Source organism: Rhincodon typus, chromosome 39 (assembly GCF_021869965.1).
Source record: "Rhincodon typus isolate 14 chromosome 39, sRhiTyp1.1, whole genome shotgun sequence".
NCBI lineage: Eukaryota > Metazoa > Chordata > Chondrichthyes > Orectolobiformes > Rhincodontidae > Rhincodon > Rhincodon typus.
In genome coordinates, this window is record NC_063370.1 from 11,966,901 (window position 1) to 11,991,096 (window position 24,196).

At 42.6% G+C, this 24,196-nt stretch overlaps 1 protein-coding gene across 1 annotated transcript in view; it reads left to right on the plus strand.

Moving 5' to 3' along the window:
- Window positions 1-24,196, plus strand: part of LOC125487290 (cation channel sperm-associated auxiliary subunit gamma-like) — a 253,929-nt gene that overhangs the window by 154,797 nt on the left and 74,936 nt on the right. Inside the window, exons 18-22 of the mRNA XM_048618228.1 lie at window positions 566-737; window positions 10,800-10,924; window positions 14,618-14,668; window positions 15,710-15,790; window positions 17,045-17,280. Coding sequence (XP_048474185.1) covers window positions 566-737; window positions 10,800-10,924; window positions 14,618-14,668; window positions 15,710-15,790; window positions 17,045-17,280 — 665 coding nt within the window. The remainder of the gene's footprint in view (window positions 1-565; window positions 738-10,799; window positions 10,925-14,617; window positions 14,669-15,709; window positions 15,791-17,044; window positions 17,281-24,196) is intronic.

Consider the following 24,196-nt stretch of genomic DNA (forward strand, 5'->3'; position numbering starts at 1 on the left):
AACTGCTCGACTTGGAACTTGGTAATGGCAGGTGACTTCCTAGAGGAAATGCTCACTGACTCACGGGTGACTGATCAAAAAAGGGGAAGCCTCATTCAGGAAGGCTCTGGACATTTCAAGAGAGTTCATGTGAACATACCCATCACTAATTGCTCTGGAACTGAATCGTCTGCGAAACAATTTCATTGTGTAATTGAGGGTTTTACACATTGTTGTGAGTCTGGAGTTACATGTAGGCCAGACAAGGATGGTAGATTTCCTTCTGGAAAGGGCATTAATGAACCAGATGGGTTTTTGAAAACTGTAGTCAACATCACTAGGACCAACTTTCAAGCTGAGATTTATTAACTAAATTTATATTTCAGCCCCTGTTGTGTTGGGACTTTAACCCATGTCCCTAGTTTATTAGCTTGGGCCTCTAAATTAATAGTTCAGTAACATTTCCACTTTACTACCATTTCCCTTTCAGTTGTGTTATATATGTACTTTCGCCATTCCTACTCACAGAGAAAAATCTCATGTAATGGAACTTCTGTTTTTCTTTGTTTTTATTTTTCTACTCAAGCATTACTACTTCTATCTGGCCAGTAACAAACTCTCTAAAGGTGGTTTCTACGTGGAAGCATATGATTACCGGAAGCACTATGATGCAAATATCCATGACTCTTTGCCTTCTGTCATTTATCTGGATAAAAGCAGCTCATATGAATTCATTGTGTACCTCACTATGAACGATGGTGAGTTGAAACATTTAGCCCGTTATACTTAAGCACCAGAATCACCTCATAATATACAGGGAGTCCATGCATCTGGTTCCTACTTAAATAGAATTAAGTGGCTTGAGAAGATTTATTTAGGTTAACTTATTTTGTTTAAAGATTTTTATTTAAAAACTAAATGGTGATAACATTATTAGGTCCACAATATACGAATATTGGAACAGTCATTGAACCTGACTACAGGTTCTGAATTGACATCAGAAATATTGAGAAATACCTGATAACATATGACAGTTCTTTAATAGCTTTTTACAACAGATTGAAATATAGCAAGCTAACTGTTTAATTTTAAGAAAGCACCTTCATTTGAAAAGTATTCTTCATGCTTCATATTTTCTAATATGTATTTAAGTAGTAGAATTCTTCATATGTTAGATTGAAAATTTCTCTTTCATCAGTTGTTTAAAAGGTGCAACTGGTAACCTTACGGATTTCTTGAACTTGTCAAATGTTTATGTGACACATAAGAGCTTTAGGAAAAGGAAGATTGATTTGATTTGATTTATTATTGCCACATGTACCAAGATACAGTGAAAGGTATTGTTGTGCATGCTAATCAGACAAATCATATCTTACATAAGTACATCAGAGTTAAGCCTTGTATCTCATTCAGCAATCCACAAATATGTGATGTTGAAATTGCTATACTTTAGTAGAACTGCATAAAATGAATTGTTTTGCATACTTTGTCATTCATTGGTTGCTGCCTGGCAACTTGCCTTTTCAGTTGATTAATAATGAATAAGCAGGTATGAATTGATAAGGAGCAATCAGAGGCCTAATTTCAAGACTGCTTTGAATAAATGATATTGGAGCGTGGGAAGTATAGACAGTACACATAGTTTTGCCATTAGCCTGGTGTTGGTAACTAATTGAATCTGTATAAGTAGACATCCTTGGCATTCTGGACCGTGAAACATGCAGCTAATGCTGGACTGGCATGTTCATATTCGCCATCATGTCAATCTCAAATTTATTCAGTGACAGTGTGCGTTGTCTGCTTTATTCCACTTCTGTCTCTAAACTCATTGCTGTGCAATATTGTGCAGATTGCAACACATCACAATCATTCTGGACACTCTAGCAGAAGGATTTGTCTTGACTTATCTAGGTACCTGACATGTATCTTCAGCAGGATATCATCTTGCTCAATGACACATGTGGGAGCAATATGTTGATCTTGACCTTCAGTCTTTGGATTTCTCATCAGGGTCACAAGCCAGGTTTGAAGGGGATATTTCTTGTCACCCAGAGGAAGGGGTCGGCAAAGTAATGAATACTAAATCTCAGCGTAAGGGCCTCAGCAACATTAACATCAACAAAATAATAACATTGAAGAAAATAATGCCACTAAACAGTAAGAAATCCACAGGAGCTGTTAATTTTTCTTGGTTTTTAAAAAAAGTAGCTGAGAAAATGGCAGATGCTTGAGCTATAATCTTCCAAAGTTCTTTTGATTCTCTATGGTTCCTGTTGATTGGACTACTGTGCACGCGACTTTGTTGTTTAGGAAAGGTGAGAGTGATTAGCCTATTACCCATTGTTATGAAATTCCGAGAGTCTAAGGGTGGAATTTTCCCATTTTCAGGCAAAACGTCAGTGGAGTGAGATTGATTGTATCTGGTCTGCAGTGGCTCAGAACGCTTTACTTACACAATTTTCTGCCCTTCACCTTGTTCATTACACATCTGGGGTCTTTGATACCCTTCTCATTGAATCACATGGTAAGAGAAGTAGAAGTGCATGCATTTACGAGGATCTCAGTGTTTTCACTGTTGGTGCCATATTTAAAGACATTATGTGGAAAGCATATGATGTATTGATATTATTACAGTACTTTGCAGAGTATCTTGCTTCAATAAAGAGCAGTTGGATATACACTGTTATTGATACACAAAGTAAACCCAAAGGAAAGTAGAAATAAAAACCTACAAGCAATTTCTCTTGCACTCTCCCCTTCACTAATCTGAATGCATTCCTGACTTCCACAGCTGTGGTGGAGGGAGCCTGTTCTTTAGGTTGCCCTGCTGATAGAGGAGGCTTGGGTGGTTGTCCCTGGGGCTGCTTGGGTTTAGGGGCCTCAGGTCTGTTGACAGTGTTCTACTCAGATGCAGGATTGTCCTCCGCGGGTCAGACTTTTCTTTTTAGGCTTTAGCCTCATAGGCTGGAGGAAGGAAGTGCCTATATAGTATCCTGAGTCCAAGCTTCTGGGGGTCCTATGTGTGGTTCCTCCTTGCTATAGCTACCTGCTGGCACCCTATTTCTCCGAGAGGAAGGGGCACCTGGAATGAGATCGAGGTCCACTGTCCCCCTTTTACCTTGCCACTGATACTGAGTACGTATGGCTAGAGCGATGGAGTGCTGATCCATACACATAGCCAAGCAGGCACAGAGTATCCTGGACCAGTTACCAACCTGTCGCTGGAGATAGAAAGAGGCATGCATGCCAGGTTCAGCACAGTAGTGGTAGCCTTGGTGGACTTTGCCATCATTCAGTTGAGGTTGCCGCGTGCCTCTGACAAATCCACCAGTTCTTCTGCGACTGGAGTGTGTACATTTTGACAAAATTATTAATGGCTGAAATAGTGGAATCATCTTCTAAGTAGGGACAGAGCAAGCGTCAGTTCTGTAGTAGGCCTCTGAGTGTCAAAGACATGAGGAATTTCTTCCTCAACCAGCTGCAAACATGTGTCTTGTGATCGTACTCCCAAGAATATTCTAGATAAAGTACATACAAAGGTGAAATCTCTGAGTTCGTGGAGTTTTCAGGTGAAAGCCTTGCTGGTGCATCTTCTGAAGATTCGGTGCCTTCTTCCTCAGAAGTAGAGGTGGATCTGAGCATCTCTGGTGCTGGCCTCTTTCTGTTGGAGCTTTGTTGAGTGCTGCTAATGCTAATGTTCAAGGAGCTTTTCCCATCTCCACATGAGAAATTGTTCTCTTCCCAATTCTAGGATTTTCTCCAATTAAGACTGAGGAGTCTCTACAATAAGACAAAGGGTGGATTAAATATGATGAGTCTGGCTGGAACAATAGTGGCAGAGTTTGAATGTGCTGTGGCACTGTGATTGTGAGATAGCATGGAGAAGATAATAGAACGTATCTTGCATTGAACAGAAGATCATCTTCTGGCAATGCTGCTGTGCGTTCCTTTTAACCTGGGTGCAGCAGTGATGTGACCCACTATATATGTCAGGCTGGGAATGTACAGTGGCATGGCCTTCTTCAGCGGTCTACAGGTAAAAGATCTGCCCTCCTCTTTTCCATTCACCCACCAGCACCTTTAGGTCACTGCCCTTAAAGTGAGAACGTAATTTGCCTTTCTGGGCCATGACCTCTGTTTTAATGGTGGAACACCACGGAGTGAGGGGCAATTGCTGGCTTGAAGCATTTGAAATTATGTGCTGTATCTCAATTAGACTTGGGAGCGCAATCACTGATACATTTGCTGCTAGTTCATATCTTTGACATACACAGGACAATTGGAGAGCTGGCACTCACTCAGCCCCAGTCAGAAGATGATCCCATGATTTCAGCTATAGTGACTTTATCAAAATGCATAAACTCCAGATGCAGAAGAACAGGTAGATTTGTCAGAGGCATGTGGCAACCTGAATTGAAGGATGGGAAAGTCTACCAAGGTTACCACTACTGTGCTGAACTTGGCATGCATGCCTCTGGCTATCTCCATGGACAGGTTGGTAATAGCCATGGAGACCCAAATCCAGGATATTCATTATCTGCTGATATGTGCATGGATTAGCACTCCATTGCTCCAGCCATAGGTGCTCAGCATCAGAGGCAAGGCGAAAGGGGATAGAAGACCTCAACCTCATTTCAGGAGCCCCTTCCTCTCAGGGAAATAGTGTGGTGCCAGTAGTTGACCATAGCAAGGAGGAACCACACTTGAGACTCTCAAAAACTTGCTCCACTACATAAGCACATTCTTCCCTCGACCAAAGCGTAATCAAGTGCAACCTGAGGAAGACAATCCTGCATCTGAGCAGGTCTCTGTCAACAGACCTGGGCCATCTAGACTCAAGTCGCCCCAGAGACAATCACCTAAGCCTTCCCTGTCAGCAGGCCTGTCTAGAGAGCAGACTTCCTCCACCTCAGCAATAGAAATCGGGAATGCTTTGAGACATAGGGGGAGAGAGTGTAAGAAAAAAGTGCTTGTAGGCTTTTATTCCTACTTTGCTTTGTCTGTTGGGTTTAGTCTGGATATCAGTAACCCAAGGCAGTCCTAACAGTGGGCATTGTTCTTTATTGAAGCAAGATGCACTGCAAAATACTGCAACAATAGCAATACGTCATAAGCTTTCTGTAGAATGTTTACAATTGCAAGCCGCTTGATTTAGGAGTACTTGTCGGACGATCAGATTGAAATAGGTAATCAGCCTGCTCTGTCTCAACCTCTGCTTTCTGAGCTAGTTAGCAATTGCCCTGAGGCATAGTTTCTTAGACTCCTTTCCATGTATGCAGCCCACTTAATCAATTCCTGACACTTTCCAGTCTTCAGTGATTAATCAGTTGACCACTGGCAAATATTATAAATGTGTCATGTCTGCCATGATCGGTTGGTCTTTTACCCATTAGGACATCTGCTTGAAGGCGGCTTATTTTAATAAACCTTAGCCCCAGGCCAGCCTGCCCACGGCTACACATATAGGCTATTTTCTTTTGCTATCAGCTTTTGTGTTGTCCAGTCAACGTATGATGTTTATGCACCATGATCCTGTGGTCAACTGCACTTCGTTTTACTGACAGATGTTCAATTATTACATCTGGTGCCCTAGTTTTAACAGAACTGACCCAGGCACACTCTGTCACCAGCTCAGTACATCTCCTGTTGATTTAAATACATATTTAAATACACATATTTCTTCAGAAATCAATTAAGTTGGCCCAGTGACCTTCTAATAATTATGTTATCATCCAACTAATTGACCTTTCAATAGGGCAGTCTTCAACTGGGTTTTTTTTACATTTTGCTGACCTAGCAAATGTAGGGGACTATACTTACTGAGGGCACATAAATTGTACAGGCTGACACATAATTTTCAATGAGCTTGCACTTTAGTAAATAAATCTTCTTTGGCACTCTAAAATGCCTACTTCGGTATCTTTCTGGCTGTCTGACGTCAAGTGCTCTTACGTGGGAGATGAATAAATTCTCCAGATATGAGGTGATGCGCTTTGGCAGGACAAACAATACAAGGCAATACATGATGAATGGTAGCAACCTGGGAATTACTGAAGATCAGAAGGACCTTGATGTGAATGTTCACCAGTCCCTTAAGATAGTGGGACAGGCATATAGGATACTTGCCTTTATTAGCCAAGGCATAAAGTTTTAAGAGTGGGGAGGTTATGCTGGAATTGTATAAAATGTTGGTTAGGCCACATCTAGAGTATTGTGTGAAGTTTTGGAATCCACACTATAGAAAGGGTGTGATTCGACTGGGGAGGATGGAAAGGAGATTTACTAGGAAGTTGTCCAGGCTGGAGATTTTTAATTATGAAGAGAGATTAGATTGACTGGAGTTGTTTTCCTTTGAACAGAGGAGATTGAGAGGTGACATGCTTATGACGTATAAAATTATAAGGGACATTGATAGGCTAGACAGGAAGGAACTTTTCCCCTTGATGGAGGCATCAATAACCAGGGGGCATAGATTTAAATTAATGGGCAAGAGGTTTAGATGTGAACCAAAATCTTTTTCACCCAGAGAGTGATGGGAATCTGGAACAAAGCTACAGGTTGAAACAAGAGAAATGCTAGGCCATTTCAGATAGCAGTTGACAATCAACCATATTGCTGTGGGCCTGGAGTCACATGTTTTAGGTAGGGGTCCTGTGCAAGCAATTAAGACCCTTGTAAAAGGTTCCTCAAATGTGGGAATGGGTATTAAGGGTGCTAGTTTTATCACTGCCTGAGGGTTTCCAATTACCTGACATGTCTGGCAAAATTCAACCACATCTTTATGCAGTCCAAGCCAATAAAAATGTTTTTGTATTTTCGCTTGAGTTTTCCTTACTCCCAAGTGACCTCCCACTGGTAATTCATTTGCTACCTGCAGCACCTCCTTTCTATAATCCATGAACGAACTTCTGCCCATTTCTTATCTGCTTGGTGACGGTCTCCATTTCATCAAGACTTCATTTTTAAGATAGTAACATTCTAGGACACACTAAGATTCTTTCTTTGTCTATGCTTTTTGATACAATTACTTTAGTTTTTCATCTGGAGACCCGGGTTCAAATCCTGCCATGGCAGATGGTGGAATTTGAATTCAAGAATAATTTGGAATTAAGAATATACTGATGACCATGAAACCGTTGCCGTTTGGAAAAACCCATCTGGTTCACTGAAGTCCTTCAGGGAGGGAAGTCTGCCATCCTCACCATCCTCATTGGTCTGCTTAAAGTTGACAAGTCGGTGCTGCCCACAGCTTGGGCCACATTCAACCGTGGTCTGTAATACTAAGTGCTTATAATTACAAGTTAGAACACTGTCCGGGAGGGCAGTAGCGAATGCGGATGCATTGGTACCTCCAGTGGAAAAACCTGGAATGGTACTAAATTTTCCAGATATGCTCCCAGTCACAGCTGACCATATCAGACTTTGGACGCAGAAAGATCTAGTCTTTTCAAAACTGAAACAACTGGTGGTGATGGGGGAAACCAAAGGGCCATCACGACTACAATTGAAACTTTTTTGGGCCGGAGAGACCAACTCACAGTAGAAGACAGCGTATTGTTATGGGGAGCAAGAGTAATTGTCCCAAGCAGACATCACCACCAAAAACTGGCTAATCTCCGAAGTGAAGATATTGGCAAGAAGTAATGTCTGGTGGCCAGGCCTGAATGCAGCCATAGCTGCTTTGGTGGGGCAGTGCCCAGAATGCCAACAAGGACAAAGATTACCACCAGCAGCTCTGTCACATCTGTGGGAATGGTTGGGTAAACCTTGGACTTAGTTACACATTGACTAGGCAGGTCTTTTCATGTGTTCAATGTTCTTAGTCATTGTAACAACCACTCAAAGTGGTTGGACATGCATAGGGTCCAGTTGTCAAACATCGGACAGACAGGAAGGAAACTAGCCATCAGAATACACGAACATCAGCTAGCAGCAGAACGGCACGATGAACTCTGAAGGCCATCAGTTTAACTGGGACAAAGTAACCATAGTAGCCCAAGTCAAACATAGACATGCATGGGAATTCCTAGAGGCATGGTTCTCCACCCGTACTTTAATCAACAAACATATAGAATTGGACGCCATACATAAACCCATACAGATCAAAACCGGAAATGACATACTCACCATAATGGACCAGAGAGTATAAATTCCAAGCAGAGTAAAATAACATCGCTTCATCGGAGGCTCCACTGATGATGTCACCTAGCATGGGGACGAAACATCTGAACAAAAACAAGCCAGCTCGGTGAGTAAGTCAACAACCTCATTCACAACCCGAGCAACAGATCTTTGCCTGATTGGGACTGTTAATCTGGTCCAACCAAGGAGCCCTGAATGACAGATAAAAAGGGGATTATCAGAGAAACCAACACTCTGAGAGCTGAGACAACAAGGTGCAGGGCTGGATGAACACAGCAGGCCAAGCAGCATCATAGGAGCAGAGAGGCTGACATTTCGGGCCTAGACCCTTCATCAGAAAAGGGGCTCTGAAGAGGCAGTACTAAAATCAAGGACTGTTCATGTGTAAATTAAGGGTGACCTGGTGATGTGATACCGGCCTCTGTGGAGTTATTTCATCTCATAAGCAGTCAAATCTTTTACTGTGGATAGCATCAAATGCCCAGGATTCTTGAACCATCATGTTCGGGGCATTGTACATTAATTTGGATAAGCCTGAGGCTCAGTACAGTGTATGCAGGCATTGTGCTACAGCCAGGCCTACACACGCATTCTGCACTTATATCCGTGTAATGTGTGAGAGCGCAGAATCATTGATTTATCACATCTCTGGAGGGAAAGTTCCTTTCTGTCTAGCAGATTTTCAGGACAATTTACTGCTGTTCAAGTCTTGGATATGTACAAAGGGCAGCTAAAGATGTTCACTCTCCCTTATAATGCATTGGTCCACCGAGAACAGATGCACAATGTGTTGCTTTCACTGGCTTAACATTGTCTTACAGAGTGCTCAAGCATTTGAGGACAACTTTGCAGTCTACACACTAAAACGTTGAGGGGCTATCACTGATGGAAGGGGGAAATGGAAGTTTCTCAGGATTCCCCTCAACCTGTTGCACTGATTTATCTCGAGTTTTGAAGCTCACTGATGGGTCCAGCAACCCAGGAGAGAAAACATCCAGAGAAAACTCAGGGTGTGTAGCAGCCGGGAGAGATTCACTGTCTTACAACCCTGCTGAGACCCTAGCAGCATCTGCTGCTGAAAAACCTAAAAATCCTGGTTCTGTGAGAGCTCCACCCCACCCATTCAGCCTGTTTCTATTGTTCCAAGTTAAAAAAAAAACCCAAGGCCTCACAAGCTGTTTACTCTAGTGATTTTGGTAGATTGCTGGCACTTCCATCTTATAACCTCTCTTCTAAAAAACCAGGACAAAATAACCTCTTGAATCCACAGCATCATCACACATGTGATCAAAGAGACCGAGCATTGTTTTGTGATGGACAGGTCTGCCTGACAAATCTGATTAAATTTCTAATGAGGTGGATATAGTGTTGGATAGTGGTATGTCTGTGGATATTACGTATAAGAACTTCCACAAAGTCTTCAAAGACTTTCAGTTCATGTTATGTTCATTGAAGGCAGCTTATTAACCAAGTTAGAAAATTGGCTGAGTAAGGCAGGAACTCCAGTTGGCAGATTATTTTATTCATTCATGGGATAATGGCTTTGCTGGTTAGGCCATCATTTATTGCCCATCCCCATTTACCCAGAGGGTAGTTAAGAGTCAGCCGTATTTCTGTGGGTCTGGAGTCACGTGTAGGCCAGACCTTCCCTGAAGGCCATTAGTGAACTGAATGGTTTTATCCCCAACAATCGACAATGGATTCATGGTCATCACTAAGCTCTTAATTCCAGACATTTATTGAATTCAAATCCCACCATATGCCATGGCAGAATTCAAACATGGTTCCCCGGACATTACCAGGGTTCCTGGATTAAAACAGGCCAGCAATAATACCACTAAGCCATTACCTCCCCATTAATTAGACATTATGACTACTAGTGACCACATTAATCTGAGGATTCAATTATTCTCCATATTTATCAATTATAAAGAGGTATTGATAGGTCATGCGAATGCACAAAACTCTAGCAAATAAATTTTGATGTAGGCAGATATGAGGTAATTCACTTTGGACCAAAATTACCTGGGTCGTTTGTAAATGGAAAACATCTAGAAAGAGTGGAGACCAATGTCATTTGGAGGTTCAGATGCATGGATTATTAATATATCTTGAACAGGGACTGAAAATAATCAGAAAGATCAATGGAATACCAGCTTTTATAACGAAAGGAGTAGAATAGGTAGAGAGGTAGCAGTCATATTCCACCTGTACACAATGCACTTTTCGGGCTACACCTAGTGTACTGTGAGCAGATTTGGGCACCACACCTTAGAAAGAATATATTGGCCTTGGAGAAAGTGAGGCTCACATTTATCAGAATGATATCTAGAATCCTACACTTTTGTAATTCTTTAAGACTCAGCCAGCTTGGTCAGTACTGGTGCTAGTGAGCCACTCTCGGGCTATGGAATACTGGATTTTATGTCAAGAATTATAGAGTGTAACATTTGAGCTGTAATGAGGAAGCTCTAAAATGTATTGAAACACAGTTAACAACAGAAGAAAAGACCTGACATTAGAATGTTACAAAGCATAGGAATCCTACTACAGATAGATTTAGCACTGCTTTTCTAAGTTTTATATTGATGCTACAAAACCTTTCCTAAACTATGAATGGGAGATTTTTTTCAATCAAGATTGAGCACACAGGTAACAATTTATGTTCTGTCTTGCAGGAAAACCTGGTGTTGAATATGATATCAATCAGGTATGGATGTCAGCACATGTTTCCTCCCCAGAATATATTCTGGTCAAGCTAGAGAGAAAGGAGATAGTAAATCGAGGGAGCCTAATATATAAGGTATGTATAGCATATTGAGACATACAAAGATAATGGGGGAGAATTTAGTTAAGTTAATACTCAATGGAGTCATTGCCACATTTAGTAATGGCGTTAACTTTAAATTTTACTGACAGATAAAATTTGGTTTATAGCAATCCAGCAGACACTTTTACATCTTTCCATTTTTCTCTTAATTGAAATATGGATACATTAAAAAACTGTTTTATAGTCTGTGCCAGTCATTCAGTTGACCATTAGCAACTTGCAACATTCTGCATTGGAGAGATGAGAAGACAGGGTGTGATGGGGAGCAAGTGCTGGGGAGGTCATTGTCATGGAGAATTAATTGCAAAATCCCCCACTAATAATCTGATGATAAGTTTTGGTTTGGAATGAAAAGTGTTTTGCTATGAAATAGGATGCTTCACAAATACCAATTCTATTGAAATAAGAGATAATCTTACCTCCCAAATCAGTGATTTTCTCTTTACTGGTTGTCTCTGTGTGCTGGTCACTTAATAAGTCAAAAACAAGGATGTGCAAAAACTAGCAAGTTCAGGTGAGGTGCATTTCTTGAGTCATGATCTACATGAGTAGGGAATGATAGTCCACAAAAGACAATAGGCATTTTTCTCAATTAGAGACCGAGCGAGAGAGAATTGATTATGTATAGCTTGAAGGTAACCACTCTAAAGCATTGGGAAGTGTGGGGAGGCAGCCATCCATGAACTACCACAGCTGAATTGGGAACAAAAATAAAGTTGCTGGAGAAGCTCAGCAGGTCTGGTAGCATCTGTGAAGGAAAAAGCAGAGTTAACGTTTCGGGTCAGGTGACCCTTCCTCAGAACAGCTGATGTGGGGATTGATCCATTGCTGTTGGCTTTATTCTGTACCACACTGTGGTCATCAACCAACTGAGATAACTAACCACAGATGTCCTGCTTAAGAACATAATAAATAAGAGCATTTAGGAATGTTTAGTGCATCAAATCTGCACTGCCATTCAATAAAATTATGGTTGATCTGATTGTGACCTTAACTTCACTTTCCTGCCTGCTCCCCATAATTCTTGATTCCCTTATAGATCAAAAATCTAAGTCGGCCTTGGGTGGCACAATGGCTCAGTGCTTAGCACTGGTGCCTTATAGTGCCAACACCCAGGTTCAATTCCATACTCAGGTGACTGTGTGTGGAGTTTGCACATTCTTCCCGTCTCCCTGTGTCTGTGTGGGTTTCCTCTGGGTGCTCTGGTTTCTTCCCACTGTCCAAAGATGTGCAGGTTAGCTGGATTGGCCATGCTATAAATTGCCCATAGAGTCCAGGAATGTGAAGGCTAGGTGGGTTAGCCATGGGTTACGGTAGGGGTGGGTATGGGTGAGTTTGGGTGGGATGCGCTTCAGAGGGTTGTTGACGACTTCCTGGGCTGAATGGCATGCTCCCACACTGTAGGGGATTCTATGATTGCATATACTCAATTATCCTACCTTCGTTGTTCTTTGGGGTAGAGATTTCCAAAGATTAACAATCCTTAGATAGAACATAGAACATAGAACAGTACAGCACAGTACAGGCCCTTCGGCCCATGATGTTTTGCCGAACTTTTACTCTAAACCTAAGGTCTATCTAACCTCCACCCCTACCTTATACTATCATCCATATGCCTATCTAATAGCCGCTTAAATGCCCTTAATAAGGCCGAATCCACTACCCTTTCCGGCAATACATTCCACGCCCCTACCACTCTCTGAGTAAAGAACCTACCTCTGACGTCTCCCCTATATCTACCTCCACACACTTCAAAACTGTGTCCCCTCGTAATAGCTACCTCACCCTCGGAAAAAGTCTCTGGCTGTCCATTCTATCTATACCTCTGATCATTTTGTACACCTCTATCAAGTCACCTCTCATCCTTTGTCGTTCTAAAAAGAAAAGCCCTAGTTCTCTCAACCTTTCCTCGTAAGACCTTCCCTCCATTCCAGGCAACATCCTGGTAAATCTCCTCTGCACCTTTTCCAACGCTTCCACATCTTTCCTGTAATAAGGCGACCAGAATTGGACACAATACTCCAGATGTGGCTGAACCAGGCTTTTGTATAGCTGGAGCATAACTTCACGGCTCTTGAACTCAATCCCTCTATTAATGAAAGCTAACACACCATGCGCCTTTTTAACAACTCTATCCATCTGGGTGGCAGCTTTCAGGGAACTGTGGACATGAACCCCAAGATCCCTCTGCTCCTCCACACTGCCAAGAATCTTTCCGTTAACCGTGTATTCTGCTTTCAAGTTTGTCCTTCCAAAATGAATCACCTCACATTTTTCAGGGTTAAACTCCATCTGCCACTTCTCAGCACAGCTCTGCATCCCATCAATGTCCCTTTGTAACCTAGAACAGCTGTCCGCACTATCTACAACTTGACTCACCTTCGTATCGTCCGCGAACTTACTAATCCACCCTTCCACTCCTACATCCAAATCATTTACAAAAATCACAAATAGCAGAGGACCCAGAACGGATCCTTGTGGTACACCACTGTTGCACCATGTTGAATATTTTCCGTCCACTACCATCCTTTGTCTTCTAAGGGTCAGCCAATTCTGAATCCAGTCTGCCACATTTCCCTCTATCCCATGCCTCCTTACTTTTGCATGAGCCTACCATGGGGAACCTTATCAAACGCCTTACTTAAATCCATGTATACCACATCCACTGCTCTACCTTCATCCACGTGTTTGGTCACTTCTTCAAAGAATTCAATAAGGTTTGTGAGGCATGATCTACCCCTCACAAATCCATGCTGACTATCACGAATCAAACCATGCCTATCCAAGTGATCATAAATCCTATCTCTCAGAGCCCTTTCCAATATTTTGCCCACCACTGAAGTAAGACTAACTGGCCTGTAATTTCCAGGGTTATCTCTATTCCCTTTTTTGAACAAGGGAGTGACGTTTGCCACTCTCTAATCTTCCGGCACTATACCCGTGGACAGTGAGGATGAAAAGATCATCGCCAAAGGCCCTGCAATCTCTTCCCTCCATTCCCATAGAATCCTTGGATAAATCCCAACAGGCCCGGGGGACTTATCTATCTTCAAGTTCCTCAAAATTTCTAGTACATCTTCCTTACTTACCTCGACCTCCTCTAGCCTACCAGCCTGTTTCACACTGTCTTCCCCTACAACTAGGTCCCTCTCAGTTGTGAATACTGAAGAAAAGTATTCATTAAGGACCTCTCCTGTCTGTTTAGGCTCCGTGCACAAATTCCCTTTACAATCCTTGATTGGCCTTACCCCTTCTCTGGTCATTCTCTTATTCCTCACATACATGTAAAAAGCCTTGGAGTTTTCCTTGATCCTATCTGCTAAGGTTTTCTCATGTCGCTTTTGGTGTCCTAAGCCCTTTCTTCAGGTCCTTCCTGGCTAACATGTATCCCTCTAGAGCCTTTTCCGATCCTTGATTCCTAAACCTTATATAAGCATCCTTCTTCCTCTTAACTAGTCGTTCGACCTCTCTCGAGAACCAAGGCTTCCTCACTCAACTGCATCTTCCCTGCCTGCTAGGGACAAACATATCGATCACACGCAGTATGCATTCCTTATACAATCTCCACATTTCTATAGTGTAATCCTTTGAGAATAGAAATTCTTCCTCATCTAGTCACCATTGGGAGATCTCTCATACTGAAACTGTTTCCTTCGTTCTAACTAGGGGAAGCATCTCTCAATATCAACCCTGTCAGGCTCGCTGCAGTCAATGGAGGCAAGTGGATGGTTAGATGAACAAACTCTTTTTTTCCTGGGACATTGACCCAGTTGAAATCTTGACTGTTAAGACCTCATGCTCACACCATGCACTCCTTTTACTTCCCAACCACCAAAATTCTGTATATACCCCATCTTTTCTACAATGACACCTGAATGATCTCTTATATCTCCAATGCTGCATCCGTGCCCTCCCATGTATCTTTCATACCCACTCTTCTTGTATCTGCGACAGAACCAGTGAAATGTTGTGAAGTGTCAAATTTTGAAATGCTGCTGATACCAACACAATGAGCAAAGAAACTTTGAAAAATCTGCTATAAACAGTTGCTCGTTTTATAATCTCTTCAGTGATGTCAATGGATTGTACTAATTCATAGTATTAGTGCCAAAAACCTTTAATTCACTTCACATCTCTTAATATGTCAATGGTATCAAAAAGAAGGCTGAGCAGATTTCCAGATATCTAGCTTTTCAGATAACTTCATTATGATGGCTCATCTGAGTTCCAAGAATAGATAATAATCCCAACAGAAAACATGGACATAGCTTGCAAAGAAGTGATAACTTTTTTACTGATACCTTTATTACCTGGAAATAACCTGATTTGTCTTTGAAGAGATTTTTCCATGCCTGTGCGTTTATTTACGGAAGATTAGGAGGTGTCAGATGGGAGTGCTGTATGTGGGCTCACTACCTGAATCATTATCTCACATCGGCAAAAATTGCTGGAAATGAGAATGGGATGGGAATCCTGGAATCAGGTCGCACCCAGCCTAACGCCCGAAAATCCAGGCTCAAATTGTATGCAGTGCTAGAACTTCAGCTCATTAATTATTGCACTAATTTTCAATCAAACCAATGAATAAATCTAGACACCCCATATTCTCACCTAAAAGACTGTTAAGCAGAGTAAAGTTGCTGCAGAAATGTCTCAAAACTATAATTCATTCCTCACCCTGCCACCTCAAGGACATTTTTCAAATCACTGCTGTTTTTTTTTTAGTTGTGCTATTTCACTTGCATTCCTTTTCTTCAGGTCACAGTGAAAGATCGAGAATACTATGCCGAACAGAGTTTGTCAGGTGAAAACCTGGTGGTTCTTTCAGTTACCATAAAGGTGAGACTGAACTGAAATAATGAGAATAACTAAACATTCAATGTATACAACAGCAACTTGTATTAATATAACCATTAATATTATAAGACAGCAGAAATGCAGTTGGACAAATACAATAAATTACGGGAGGGGTGACCTGAAACTTTGTCAAAGAAATAGATCTGATTGCACATCATAATGTAGTAGATAGAATTGCAGAGGCTAAAAGGTTTCATAGGGAAAAAGTACTGTATGTCCTTGCTCTTGCCTTGATTTACCTTAGGTCCCAAGGTCAGTTCAGACTCTTTGTAGATACTCATGAGTGCGCACTGGGGGATCTAAGCAGAAAATGGCAATGTCATCCACGTACGGAGAGGCATTGACCTGCAGACATCTGCTGCCCAGAATAGTCACCTTTCTTAGGCTCGTATCCTTCCTGATGGACTCGGCAAAACGTTCTATACACCACACAGACAAGGTAGCAGAGAGCAGGCAGCGTTGCCTGACTCCAGATCTGTTTGGGAAGCTTTCTGATTCCCACCGGTTGATAGAGGCTGCACTAACAATATTAGTGTAGAGCAAGTCAGATTTAATTTTCCCTTGCCAAAGCTCAATTTTAAGAGAATGTCCCACATCCTTTAGAGTCCCCACAGTGTGGAAACAGGGCATTCAGCCCAATATGTCCACACCAGTCCTCCGAAGATTGTCCCACCCAGACCCATTCCCCTACCCTGTCCCTGTAACCTTACATTTCCCATGGCTAATGCACCTAACCTACACATTCCTGAACACTATGGGTAATTTAGCATGGCCTATCCACCTAACTTGCACATTTTTGGACTGTGGGAGGAAACTGGTGCAACTGGCAGAAACCCACACAGACACAGACAGAAAGTGCAAACTCCACACAGACAGTTGCCCGAGGCTGGAATCGAACCTGGGTCCCTGGCGCTGTGAGGCAGCAGTGTTAACTACTGAGCCATTGTGCCGCCCCTTATCTGTATGTGCGATATCCTGTCAAAGGCCTTCTCCTGGTCCCGGCTGATGAGGCAGATGCCCAAGCCCTGTCCTGCATGTAGCTGATCATATCCCTGAGGAGTGCTCTCAGACATCATCCTGCCCAGTACAGTAAAGGTTTGGTCAGGGTGAATCACCAATCCCACAGCAGATCTGACCCGGTTGGCGATCACCTCAGACAGGATTTTGTAATCTGCATTCAGCATTGAAATTGGTTGCCAATTTCTAATTTCCTTCTTCTCCCCTTTCCACTTGTAGAAGAGGGTGATGATACCATTCTTCATGAATTTGCACATGTTCCCTGTCAGAGACATACAACAGTACAACTCAAGCAGGTCCTTGCCAATCAAGTCCCTTGAGCTGAATACAACTCCACCAATAAGCTGTCGATCCTGGGAGTTTTATTCTTTTCAAAGGACACGAGGGCCTTGGTCAGCTCATCCAGAGATAACAGCCGGTCCAGCCTCTCCCACATACTATCATCTGAGGCCTCTGTGATAGAGGACAGGACTAATTGGGTGGCCGTGCTGTCTCTGGGCTTCACGTCATAAAGTCTGGCATAAAAGATTGGCTGATACTCAGACTGAGATGACGTTACAAGCCATCTTTTGCCTTCAGGCTGCTGATCACAAAGCTCTCCCTGTCCTCTGGAAGAAGAAACTCGAGAGCATGCCTTATCCACATATTGAGTTTTTGAAAGGATTTCACCTCAAAGGTGATAACGCAACGCAGATCATTCTCATATCTCAACGACTCTAAGATCTTTACACTGCAGGTGCCTTTACCATCCTAGCTATACTAGACATTCCTCCCCAACTTCTTTATAATGTTATTATCTGTGTATATGTGTGGGTTGTCACATTTTTATTGTTTTTTGGAGTGATGGTACTAAAATTCCTTTCTCTTTCACTGAAGGAAAGTACATGAAATGTGAAAGTTGCATGCTAGCAAACAATAATAAGTATTTGTTATGACCGATGAAAAGGGGTTTAAAAATAGAGGAACCAATCACCCTTCCTCATCAGCTTATAACATATCTAATCACTTTCAGTAGATGCTGTCAGACCTGCTGCATTTCTCCAGCATTTTCTGTCTTTATTTTAGAAAATAACATGTCCTTGCCTAGGTGTGGGGACAGTATTTTCAGCATCAAGAGCAGAGGAGGAGGCATTGAAAGAAACCTTTGAGGTAAAGGTGAGCTACTCTTAGAAAACCATACTGAGAAAGGGGTCTTCTGGGAATATCTCTCTTATATTGCTATGAATCAAGAACAGTGCCATGTAAAGCTGTACAGCATAGAGGAGAAGTGAAGACAACTTTAATAAAATTATGTCGGCGTAAATAGATCCCTTAGGAAAGACGTTTGCCAGTTCATAGTTCCAAGCAAAGATATAACCCATTGCGAAAGAAGGATTCTAGAAAGGAGATAAGCCAACCATGGTTAACTAGGCAAGATAAGAATAGTGTATTATTGAAAGACAAGACATATGATGTGGCAATAAGTGTTGGGACATATTTAAAACCCAACAAAAGATGACCAAAATAAATAATAAAGAGTGAGAACATAAACTTTAAGGGTAAACTTGCAAGTAATGTCAAGATAGTCAGCAAGAGCCTCTTTACATATATAAAAAGAAAGAGTGAGGCCAAAGTGAACAAAGGTTCCTTCGAGAACAAGGCTTGGCAAATAATAATGGGGAACCAGGAAATGGAAGAGAAATTGAATAGATATTTTGCATCTTTGCAGTAGAACACAATAATAGCATTCCAAAATTACGAAGTAATCAAGGGGCAGAAGAAGGAGACAAAATAAATACATTAACTATTGATTGAGAAAAAGTGCCAGGGAAACTAATGGCTAAATATGTGGAATTCTTTACTGCAGGGAGCTGTTGTGACTGGATTGTAAAGTATATTCAACGATGAGTAGACAGGTTTTTAATCAGGGAGGAAATCAGGGTTGTGGGCAAAAGGAAGGAAGTGGAGTTGAGGATTATCAGATGAGCATGATGTCATTGAATGGTGGAACAGATTTGATGGGCTCAACGGCCTGCTTCTATATCTTAAATCTCTGGCAACCATGGCAACAACCCACTACCACTGGACTTGATTTGCACCCACCCCCCCCATCCCCACTTTACCTGACAACATGCTCAGCCCATCACCCTATCCGACACGGCGCAACTCACTCAGAGATAGTAAGAACTGCTGATGCAGGAGTCTGAGATAACAAGGTGTGGAGCTGGAGGAACACAGCAGGCCAGGCAGCATCAGAGGAGCAGGAAAGCTGAAGTTTCGGGTCGGGACCTTTATTCAGAAATGGGGGAGGGAAGGGGCTCTGACCTAAATAGAGAGGGGGCAGTGGTGGTAGCTGGTAGATAGTGGAGCGGATAGGTGGGAGAGAAGACGGACAGGTCTCTATCTTACCTATGTTGCTGGTATATATGTGGATCACGACAACTGGATCATCCCCCTTTCACTTCCGAGGTTTTCTCCAGCCCTGAGCAGATGTTCTGAACCCTGGCACCAAGTTGGTAACACATCTTCTGGACTTATACTCTTCAATGCAATAAAGGGCATAAATCCCCTCAATTTTGGATAGCACAGTGGCACAGTGGTTAGCACTGTTGTCTCACAGCGCCAGGATCCTGGGTTCAATTCCAGCCTGCGTGACTGTCTGTGTGGAGTTTGCATGTTCTCCCTGTGTCTTTGTGGGTTTCCTTTAGGTGCACTAGTTTCCTGCGATAGTCCAAAGATGTACAGGTTAGATGGATTGGCCAAGCAAATTTGCCCTGTAGTATCTAGGGATGTGTAGGCTAGGTGGATTAGCAATGGTAAACACAGGAATTGGGTGGGATGCTCTTCAGAAGGTCGAGGCGATGGCCTAGTGGTATTATTGCTGGACTGTTAATCCAGATAATGTTGGATAATTATCAGATTATCCAGATATGTTCTGAGGTCTGGGGTTCAAATCCTGCCACGGCAGATGGTGGAATTTGAATCCAATAAATATCTGGAATTAAGAATCTAATGATGACCGTGAATCCATTGCCGGTTGTTGGAAAAATCCATCTGATTCACCAATGTCCTTTAGGGAAGGAAACTGCCATCCTTACCTGGTCTGGTCTACTTGTGACTCCAGACCCACTGTAATGTGGTTGATTCTTAACTGCCCTCTAGCCAATTAGGGATGGGCAATAAATGCTGCGAATGAATAAAAGGAGGCAGACTCGATGGGCCAAATGGTCTCTATTTGCACTGTAGCGATTCTGTAATTACTGTCCTGGCCACCACTACAATCGATTTTGCTCACCTCTGCTTGAATGGCTTCCTTTATTATGATGCCATGGCCAAACTGCTCATCCACCTTGTGCAGACCTCACTTACATCCACATAGACTGAGAACACCTCAAACCTGCTTACAATTGCAAAGTCTGAGGCTTCTCTACTATTATTTTACTCAGTGCTTTACCTACCTCATTCAGAGTCACATCATCCTAGCCCTCACTGCTGATGTAAACTAACAACTCTGTTTTAAGAGGTGTGACAGTCTTCCAGAACAAAGTGTCTAGGTATTTCTACCCCTCCCTTATGTTGTGCAGTATCTGATTAATAATCCTGATCTGGAATTCCACCAGGTAAGTACATAAGAACACACATAACAACATAAGAAATAGGAGCAAGTGTAGGCCATCTGGCCCCTCAAGCCTGCTCTGCCATTCAACAAGTTCATGGTTGACCTTTTAATGGACTCAGCTCCACCTAACCGTCTGCTCACCATAATCCTTAATTTCTTTACAGTTCAAAAATCTATCTATCTTTGCCTTAAAACATTCAACGAGGTATCCTCAACTGCTTCACTGGGCAGGGAATTCCACAGATTCACAACCCTTTGGGAGAAGAAATTCCTCCTCACCTTAGTCCTAAATTTGGTCCCCCTTATTTTGATGCTATGCCCCCTAGTTCTATTTCACCCGCTCATGAAAATAACCTCCCTGCTTGCTATTCCCGTCATAATTTTATGTTTCTATAAGATCCCTCGTCATTCTCCTGAATTCCAATGGGTATAGTCCCAGTCTACTCAATCCTCATAAGCAAACCCTCTCAACTCCGGAATCAACCTGGTGAGCCTCCTCTGCACTCATTCCAGTATCAGTACGTTATTTCTCAAGTAAAGAGCCCCACCCTGTATACAGTACCCCAGCTGTGACCTCACCAGCATCCTATACAGCAGTAGCATAACCTGCCTGATTTTAAACTTCACCCCTCTAGCAATGAAGGACAAAATTCCGTTTGCCTTTTTAATTACCTGCCTACCTGCAAACCAAATTTTTGTGATTCATACACGAAGACACCCAGGTCCCTCTGCACAGCAGCATGCTGCAATTTTTCACCATTTAAGTAATAGTCTATTTTGCTGTTATTCCTTTCAAAATGGATGACTTCACATTTACAAACATTGTACTCCATCTGCTAGACCCTCGCCTATTCACTTAACCTATCCCTCTGCAGACGTTCCATCTCCTTTGCACACTTTGCACTCATCTTAGTATCATCTGCGAACTTTGACACACTATACTTGGTCCCCAGCTTCAAATCATCGATGTAAATTGTAAACAATTGCGGTCCCAACACTGATCCCTGAGGCACACTACTAGTCATAGACTGCCAACCAGAAAAACACCCTTTTAGACCCACTCTTTGCTTTCTGTTAGTTAACCAATTCTCTATCCATGCTACTTCATAATCTGTAACGCCATGCACCTTTATTTTATGCAGCAGCCCTTTGTGTGACACTTTGTTGAATGCCCTCTGGAAATCCAGATGCATCACATTCACCAGATCCCTGTTGTCCACCACACTTGTAATGTTCTCAAAGAATTCCAGTAAATTAGTTAAACATGACCTGCCTTTCATGAACCTATACTGCATCTGCCCGATGGGGCAATTTCTATCCAGATGTCTCACTACTTCTTCCTTAAATATAGATTCAAGCACTTTCCCCACTACGGAAGTTAAGCTAACGGGTCTATAGTTACCCACCTTTTATCCACCTCCTTACTTAAACAGTGGCATCACATTTGTGTTTTCCAATCTGCCGGAACCACCCCAGACTCCAGCGAATTTTTGTAAATTATTGCGAGCACATTTGCTGCTTCCCCTGCCATCTATTTTAGTACCCTGGTATGCATTCCATCAGGGCCAAGAGACTTGTCTACCTTGCCCAACACTACCTCTTTAGTGATAATGATTGTCTCTAGGTCTTTGCCTGCCATTGGCTCCTTGTCATCAATTATTTGTATTATTTGTGTCTTCCACTTTGAGGACTAACAGAAAATATCTGTTCAATGCCTTGGCCATTTCCCATTATTAAAATCTCCCTCCTCGTCCACGAAAGGACCAATATTTACCTTATATTTTTTGTTTTACATATTTGTAGAAACTTTTGCTATCTGCTTTTATATCCTGAGCCGTGTTACTTCTTTTTACAGAATACTCTTAACTCTGGTGCCCTTAAACTAGCTATTACTACATATCCCTTAAACAAAGGATTTACTGGCTAGTCAGCTAACTAATGTACTGACATAGATGTTTTTCACTCAATTTCTTCACCCCCATCCCCTGTGCTCCACTCCCAGGTAAGACATGGAGCTATTGTCTGTGCACTGTCTCTGTTCCTCACTGTTTATGAAGCTGCTCTAACTTCCCCCCTCCCCTCCACCTTCCCCTATTGTGCAGTTTATGAAGCTGCTGTCCCTACTTTCCGTTGCACTGTTTATGAGGTTGCTTCACCCCCTCGCTCTCCCTTGCATTGCTATGAAGCAAATATTTCTGCTCTCTTTAAGCTATTTATAAAGTTGCTGTCCCTACACATTCTCCTGTGTTGTTTATGAATTGGTGTACTGCTCTTATATTGTTTATGAAGCTGCTGTTCCTGCTTTATGTTATGCTATTTGTTAAGTTATGAAGTTGCTGTCTCCATCCTCTCTCTTGCACTGTTTATGAAGCTACAGTCCTGACTGTTGCATATTTTATGCAACGGATGTCCCTGCACTCTCTTGCACTGTGCAAAAGGTTGTTGTCTTCACACTGTTTCACGTTGTTTATGAGGCTGCTGTCCCGGCTTTCTCTTGTGTGCTGTTAATGAAGCTGGTTTCCTTGCTCTCTCTCCATCATTGCTTGTAAAGCTACCTCACTGTGTTTATGAAGCTGCTGCCTCTGCTTTTTGTCTGTTGTTGTTTATGAAGTTGCTGTCTTCACTGTCTGTCTATCACTGTTTATAAAGCTCCTATTTTCACTCTTAAGCTCATGCTGTTTATGAATCCGCTGTCCCCACCCTCTCACATCACTGTTTATAGAACTGATGTCCTTGCTCTCTCTGTGAGGCTGCTTATGGAATTGCTCTCCATTCTCTTTTGCAATGTTTATGAGACCATAGAACTGTCATATATAGGTCATTTGGCCCGTCAAGTCTGCTCCGCCATTTGATCACATATGTTTCTCAACCCCATTCTCCTGCCTTCTCCTTGTAACCCTTGATCTTCTTACCAATTAAGGACCTATCTATCTCTGTCTTAAACTCCCTCTGACTTGGCCTCCACAGCCCTCTGCAGCAATGAGTTCCACAGATTCACCACCCTCTGATGGAATAAATTCCTCCTAATCTCAGTTCTAAAGCGTCGTCCCGTCACTCTGAGGCTGTGCCTTCAAGTCCTAGTCTCTCCTACTAGTAGAAGCACCTTCTCGACACCCATTCTATTAAGGCCTCTCAGTATTCTTTAATTTTAAATCAGATTCCGCCCCCCAACCCCCGTCGTCCTTCTAAACTCCATCAAGTACAGACGCGGAATCTTCGACTACAACTCATATGATGTCAGGAGAAGGAAAGAGAATGGGCAGACAGTGCAGGGATCCCCTGTGGCCGTTTCCCTCAATAATAAGTACACCGCTTTGGATACTGTTTGGGGGGATGACCTACCAGGGAAAAGCCATTGCGGCCAGGTCTCTGGCACTGAGCCTGGCTCTGTGGCTCAGAAGGGAAGCGGGGAGAATAGGAGAGTGATAGCGATAGGAGATTCAGTGGTTAGGGGAACAGACAGGAGATTCTGTGGTACCGAGCAAGACTCCCGGATGGTATGTTGCCTCCTGGGTGCCAGGGTCAGGCATGTCTCGGATCGAGTCAACAGGATTCTTAAGGGGGAGTGTGAGCAGCCAGAAGTCGTGGTGCACATCGGTACCAATGATACAGCTAGGAAATGGGATGAGGATCTGAAAAGTGAATATAGGGATAGTAGGAACTGCAGATGCTGGAGAATCTGAGACAACAAGGTGCAGGGCTGGATGAACACAGCAGGCCAAGCAGCATCATAGGAGCAGAGAGGCTGACGTTTCGGGCCTAGACCCTTCATC